This window comes from Leptonychotes weddellii, chromosome 9, assembly GCF_054177405.1.
Source record: "Leptonychotes weddellii isolate Sample4059 chromosome 9, ASM5417740v2, whole genome shotgun sequence".
In the NCBI taxonomy this organism is placed as follows: domain Eukaryota; kingdom Metazoa; phylum Chordata; class Mammalia; order Carnivora; family Phocidae; genus Leptonychotes; species Leptonychotes weddellii.
This window is the reverse complement of record NC_138377.1, coordinates 123,840,641-123,848,365: the sequence shown is the minus strand read 5'-3', so window position 1 is coordinate 123,848,365 and position 7,725 is coordinate 123,840,641. Positions and strand designations below refer to the sequence as shown.

At 40.9% G+C, this 7,725-nt stretch overlaps 1 protein-coding gene across 1 annotated transcript in view; it reads right to left on the bottom strand.

Annotated features, from left to right (window-relative positions):
• The window catches only part of ADAMTSL3 (ADAMTS like 3), a 235,757-nt gene that overhangs the window by 226,446 nt on the left and 1,586 nt on the right, over positions 1–7,725 (bottom strand). The window contains exon 2 of the mRNA XM_081831893.1: positions 3,750–3,877. Within this exon, the coding sequence (XP_081688019.1) occupies positions 3,750–3,877 (128 nt within the window). The remainder of the gene's footprint in view (positions 1–3,749; positions 3,878–7,725) is intronic.

The following is a 7,725-nucleotide window of genomic DNA, read 5'->3' as shown; positions in this document are numbered from 1 at the left end:
GGTATGAGGATATTTTTAATCTGAGGAAATTCTTAATCTCAAGATACAAACTGAGGGTTGCTGGAGTGGGGGGTGGGGTGGGAGGGATGGGGTGGCTGGGTAATAGACACTGGGGAGGGTATGTGCTATGGTGAGCACTATGAATTGTGCAAGACTGTTGAATCACAGATCTGTACCTCTGAAACAAATAATGCAATATATGTTAAGAAAAAAAAAAGAAGAAGAAGAAGATATCAGGAGGGGAAGAATGAAGGGGGGAAATCAGAGGGGGAGACAAACCATGAGAGATGATGGACTCTGAAAACCAAACTGAGGGTTCTAGAGGGGAGGGGGGTGGGAGGATGGGTTAGCCTGGTGATGGGTATTAAAGAGGGCACGTTCTGCATGGAAAAAAAAAAAAATGGGCAGAAGACATGAAGAGACATTTCTCCAAAGAAGACCTACAGATGGTCAACAGACACATTAAAGATGCCCAATATCACTCATCAACATCAGGGAAATACAAACCAAAACCACAATGAGATATCACATCACACCTGTCAGAATGGCTAAAATTAAAAACACAGAAAACAACAATTGTTGGTAAGGATGTGGGAAAAAAGGAACCCTCATGCACTGTTGGCAGGACTGCAAACTGGTACGGCCACTGTGGAAAACAGTATGAAGATTTTTTTTAATTGAAAATAGAACTACCAAAAGATCCAGTAATTCCGTAGTGGGTATTTACCCAAAGAAAATGAAAACACTAATTTTAAAAGATATATGCACCCCTATGTTTATTGCAGAATTATTTACAATAGCCAAATTATGGAAGCAGCCCAAGTGCCCACAATAGATGAATAGATAAAGAAGACGTGTTCACAATAAAGTATTACCTGGCCATAAAAAAAGAATGAAATCTTGCCATTTGCAACAACATGGATGGATCTAGAGAGTATAATGCTAAGTGAAATAAGTTAGAGAAAAACAAATACCATTTAAGAGACAAAACAAACAAAGAAAACAAGAAACAAACCAAAAAAACAGACTCCTAAGTAGAGAGCACAAACGGATGGTCACCAGAAATGAGGTGGGTGGGGGCATGGGAGAAACAGGTGAAGGGGATTAAGAGTACACTTATAATGATGAGCATGGAGTAGTGTACAGAACTGCTGGGTCACTATACTATACACCTGAAACTAATCTAACCTGTATGTTAACTATACTGGAAGATGATAGATAGATGATAGATGATAGATAGATAGATAGATAGATAGATAGATAGATAGATAGATAGATAGATAGATAGATGGCTTTATTTTTAAAAGGGTCTGGTGCTGAAGACACCTCAGTAGAGAATTATATAGAGGAAGGATTTCTGAAGATTTCTTTGAGAAATGTGTGCTATGATCCTACTTTTCACTCTGCCCCACCAAGAAAGAAAAGGGATGAGGGCTTCAATCTGCTAACTCCAAATCAAGGGGATGAAATTTTAGGGACAAGACTTAAAGAGTTCAACCCGTGTCTCCTGCAGTTGGTTGGTGGCTAATTCATACCTGAGAAATTTAAGGGCAGAGAGTTTGGTCACAGCGCCTGTGTATGAAGAGTAGGTATTGCTGCAATGAATCCCAGCACTTCAAGAGTTTGTTTAGCAAAGTTCACAGGAGGGTTTCTGGTGAGCCAGGGGTGGGCCACATGCAAGACAGGCAGCATAGAGCTGTCTTAGGAACCTGCCGAGATGACCACTGAGGGGTGAGTAGACATCAACAGGGGGACACCTGGAGTATGCCTAGTGGTCCAAGAGTTGAGGGAAGAACAGTATTACCAAGTCAGGATTGTGAACAGCACATTTCAAGGTCACTGCTGGCAAGATATGCCAAGGGACTGGGAGAAAAGAGGAAATAGTGCTTCAGAGAAATCCATCAAAGTGTTCACAACAGAAGGAGGCAGCTTTAAACATCTGCCAAACCACAGAGCACCGAGACATGCTCACTGATGTCAAGACAGACCTCCTCGTTCTGTTGCTCTCCTCATGCCCAAATTGCCCTTCCTGAATAGGTGCAGAAAAGACAGAAGCATCTTAGCAACCTCCCTTCCTTATCCGAAGTGTTTAATGATCAGCTGACCCCAGTTAGGAAAGAGAAGATGCACATTCATACACACACTAAAATAGATCACTTAGCAAAATTATATTCCAGACAAAATCGAAGTTATTTTTTAATTAACAAAATAACCAATAAATATGTAAGCATTTTGGTTGCATGACAAAATGATGAAAGTGGTCATTCATGGTCTTCGATATATTCATCCAATTCTTTTTAACAAATACAAGTACATACTATTAAAAAAAAGACAAACACAAATAAACCCCACTCCTTTTCCAACTGAACCCCACCACTGATTGCAAATTATTCAGACCCCTCAGATTTGGAGGCCACAGAGTGGTGCTAAAGTCTTACCTTCTGGACACCAGATTCTATGCTGGAAACTTCTCCCCCAAGTGACTGAACGGCAGTGGGAAAAATCTTATTCCACACATGAGAAGTCCCTCCCTGACCCTTGCCCACAGGCACACGGCCCTCCTACTGTAGGCTTCACTGGGATCAATACATGCCAGTACACCATAATATCCTGTCATCCTTCCACACAGCATGATGCACTTAGAGTAACAGGGTCTTCGTTTCCTCCCCAAGGTAACAATATAGGGGAAGCAGGTATACCAGTTTGTCTACGCAAGACTAATCCCTGGATTCAGTTGTGCAACCATTCACTTAGAGCCCAGTGCCCTGAGTTGAAACTCAGCCTGAGGTAATGTCACCAACAGCGCCTCCAACAGCCTCCCCCTGCTGTCCTGCAGTGAACTAAGAGTCCTCCTTCTCAAGGCCACATCACAATCTCCCACCTGTCCCACCGTGCACTGTCTCAATGAAACTGGAGGATGTATGTGGTCACTCTTTAATATCCCATGAAACAGTGACATCAATGAATCCCAAGATGAGCCAGACAAAATATGTTCTCCCTGCATTTCTGATCTATACCTTGACACTACTCAGGGAAAATCAACTTACACTTTTGCTTTACAATATCCCAAATCTGAAGACGGCTGCCATGATCCTGGAGCCTTCCTTTGGTCCAGAACCAGGACATCAGGTTTCATCAACCTGGGGCTCTGTCTTACCTGACAGCAAAGGTAAATTCTTGGCTGGGATTTAAACTGCCCTATGAAGGATTACCTCAAATTGTCCCAAAATCAGTGACACGTGTGAGCTTCTTACAAACATGGGTTTTTTAAGAAGCAGATCTTACATTTTAACACATTATTTAATATAAGCGTACCTAAGGTGTGAAAACAGAACTTGCATTACCTTCTTAATCGATGGGTTGCTCAGAGAAAGTGAACAAGAGAAGAACTAAAATTGAAATAACTCAAGGGTAGAACCCAGAAGACTTGAGCCATTATCCCTAGTCTTGACAATTTGAGGCAAGTGACTTAACATGCCGGCCTTCCCTCCTGCAAAGCTTAAAGTATCTAGTGCCCCAGGCTCCTTTGAGCTGGGAGTCTCACGTGGATGGACTATGACCGCACTCATGAAAATGGGGCCATTACTATTTAAATATGGTAACTTGAGGATGACTAATATTTATATATAGCAGATGTCATATCACCATCCTAATACCTTTCCGAAGTCAAGAAGCCAAGCTGTCTCCCCAGCCCCACCCTTCAAAGGCATTGACATCCACGGAGAAGAGCAGGTAAAACCACCACTTACCTCCCAGTCAAGCACCTCCGCAGAGAGTATGATGCCCCTCCCCCACAAGTCCTCGAGCAGTCACTCCAGCTGCCCCAAGCATCCCAGTTGCTGTCTTTGTCTTCATCTGAACGAGTGTTTCTTGAGGTCTAGAATGTGAAAAAACACAATGAATTATAGACAAATGTGCCAGAACTATCCCCAAGCTTCTCCAGTTTTTCCAGAGTCTTATTCTAAGCTGTTCAGAGGAGAAGGTTGCCTAGAGATGCTTTGCTTTGGAATGGCTACATTAAGCGCGCACACACACACACACACACACACACAGAGTTTTATATGGAAACTAGTGTCACATAAGTACCCTTCCACGTTATGAAGGTTTTGTCCAGGCAGCTTCTAAGGTCAGTTTTAAATCTGAAATTTTATCATTCCAAAATTTAAATAGGCTAAGTTATGTTTTATAACCTACACAGCAGGGTCCCAGCATGTACCTAAGACTTCTCGCCACTGAAATCCTGGTTTGCCCTTCTGTCAGACAGATGGGCGCTAGCTCCAAGTAAATTATCTTGCATGAGGATTTGTGGAATCTCCTGAAAAGGGCTCCATCCCAAGAAAACAAAGTAACTAAAGCCTTGGGGATCCAAGAAAATAGAGAAGGGTCCACTAATTAAACCAACTAATTAATTGGGTTTAATTAGTGTTCTGGAATGGCTACCGTTGACTTATGTTGGGATACTCTAGAGAAAAGAGGAGGACAGGCATATGTTAAAAATGTATAGACAGATGTAGATGTAGATATGAGAAGAAATGATGTGTATTACTTCCATAAAATTACAAAACTTCACTAAAGGGCCTAGAGTAGAAGAAACGTACATAGTCCTAAATGGGTAGTCTCGAAACTATAAAATGCTAATTCTCTCCAAATTAACTTATAAATTTATAACAACTCCAATCAAAATCCCCAAGGGAATTTTTTTTGAACCCAACAAAATGATTCCAAAGTTCATCTGGTGGAGTAAAAGTCTGTAAGAGCCAAGAAAAAAACTGTAAAAGAAGGGAAATTGGAGCAAAATTGTCTCAATTAAGGGTAGAGAGCTGGCATAGCGATAAACAGTGAAAATCTACTAAATTAAAAAAAAAAAAAAAGAGTCCAGAAATAGACTCAAGTATAAGGAGGTGGGATGGAACCACAAGTCAGTGTGATGAATGTTTTTAAAAATAAAACAAAAACCAGGGCACCTGGGTGGCTCAGTCGTTAAGCGTCTGCCTTCAGCTCAGGTCATGATCCCAGGGTCCTGGGATCGAGCCCCGCATCGGGCTCCCTGCTCCACAGGAAGCCTGCTTCTCCCTCTCCCACTCCCCCTGCTTGTGTTCCCTCTCTCGCTGTGTCTCTCTCTCTGTCAAATAAATAAATAAAATCTTTAAATAAATAAATAAATAAATAAATAAATAAATAAATAAATAAAAAATAAAACAAAAACCAGGGCACCTGGGTGGCTCAGTTGGTTAAGCATCTGACTCCTGGTTTTGGCTCAGGTCATGATCTCTGAGCCATGAGATCAAGCCTCACGTCAGGGTCCATGCTCAGTGTGGAGTCTGCTTGAGATTCTCTCTCTGCCTCTCCCCCCACCAAAATAAATAAATTTTTTAAAAAAATAAATGACTTTTTCATAAAATACACCAAAATGATTTCCAGATATATTAGAATTTTTATTAAAAGCACTGAGACCATAAAATAGTAGAAAAATTATAGATTAACAGTCTATAGACTTGACAGAGGCAAGACTGTCCTAGATAGGTCAACAAAGGTAGAAGCTACAAAGGAAAAGATTGGAAGATTTCCATTAAATTTCCATTTTATTTACATTAAAATAAAAACACACACAACATTTGCTATCTCTTCACCCTTTGGATAAAGGTACAGGGATGTGAGTGTACACACAAAATGCATACCACAAGGACAAGCATATGGGCTGGGAGGAGCAACCTGCCTCTGAGAACGGAGGATGTAGGCTAGGAGCAAATGTTGTCCATGACAGAAGGCATGCCAGCTGAATGCCGTAGAGCTCCCCCACCCTCATAAAAGATCTGAAGCCAATATGACAAAACCTTACATCTGATGAAGCCAAGGGGCGCTATAACAGATGTTAGTTTTATCCGAACTTGCATTTTTTTAAAATATCTTTTCAAAAAATAATTTTTTTGAAGGAGGGGGTAAAAGACAATCCTTAGAGCACAGGGGAAGTCTGCATCACTTTTCATACAGGTAACCATGTACGTGCATTTAGAAAGTTGGGAGTTAATTTAAAATGTTCACCGTGGCAACTTCCAGGTTCAAGGGCTCTGAGTGATTTTATCTTCTTTTGTTTTTGTTTCTCTGCATTTTGCAAAAAGAAAAAAAAATTTAAAGCAAACACTTTAATTCTTGAATTAAATATTTGTAAGCAAGCAAACAAAGACCACATCCACACACAGAAAAGTTCAAGTCAGAGAGAATTTAACAGGGAAGCTGTAAGTCAGAGAACAGGAACGTTTATGAAGGAAACCCTAATACTAATAAAACCACAGAGAACGGCTGAACTAGATATTACACGGGCTTCCTTAAGCCCTTAGGCCATATTACCTCATCCAACCAAAAAAAATTTTTTTTTTAAATTAAGAGGGGGATCTGTAGAAAGGACTTTCAAAAGTGAAATGGAATAATGAACCAAGGAGGGATTTTCCAATCAATTCCACCCAAGACTCACCGGTCAGTGGGTTTCATGGCTTCTTGCCAAGCTACCTATTTATAGCACAGTGCACGGTCCTGCTTGAGGTAATACTTTAGGAACAGTCAAGCAAAAGGAAGGGATAAATATCTGGCAACTGATCAAATCTGTCATCAGGAATAAGGGCTAATTAAACCCATACTATTTACTGTTCTAATTAGATCACTGTTCAATTTTCTACACGAAATGTCACCAAATGGAACTGCGTCCTGTCTATAACATAATATAAAATAAAGTTTTAATTCATAAAAAACACACAAATAGCACTTTAATACATTCATCTGGACTTCTGGGTTGGTAAGTCCAAATCATTTAGGTAAATGTTTAAAATATACACAGCTGAAATTGATTTTTCATTTTGTCACCCGATCTACCCATAGGTTGAATGTGAGAAGTTGAAAAACATCATCATATATATTTTTAAATGAAAGTTGAGAGTTCTTTGCAATATTGCTTTAATTTGTTTTTATTCCCACTATCCCATCTGTTCAGTTTATAGTTAGAGTCGGGTTTCTTTCCATAACTTCTCCACCTTTACTTACAAAAAAAAAAAAAAGAATCTTGATTCTAAAATAACTAAAATAGGCATGTTATAAATGCAGGCATTTGGTTTCTCTGGTTGGGTCAGTGAGATATTTCCGCCCCCCTGAGAAAACAGAGAAAATTGCATCTCAAGAGGGGTCCTCGAGTTTTTCTCCTGCCCTTGACCGTGAAGATGGGATTTTGCTTTGAAACCCCGCTGCCACCTTCTGCCAGCTGGTCTTCCCTGCCCCCTTCTCACAGATGCTTCTTTACCCAAAGACCAGCAGTAATATCCCTGACGTGCACCGGTTCCTGCCTCTCCCCCCTGATGCCAGTAGCATGGAGCGAGCACAGACGGTCAGAGAAAAGCCCCGTGGTGGCAAAGAAAGCACCACCACGGCGATTCTGTGCATGTATGTTTGTATGTTCTTCCTGACGGTGACACAGTAGCACCTTCCTGGACCACATCCCTCCCAGGGCAGGGGACCGCCAGTCTCCATCAGCTTCTGCTCAAGAACCCTGCACTAGCTTTCCCTTCAACCGTCCCAGCTCGTCCATGAATATTTACTCTGAACACACTTAAGTTTGCATGTGTTTAATCTTAAAATGTAGTGTCCAGAATACAACACTGTATCTGAGAATAACACATACCACCCATTGCCCCACACTCCAGGGTTCTTCTGATAAAATCTGAGTTTCCTCTTTCCTTC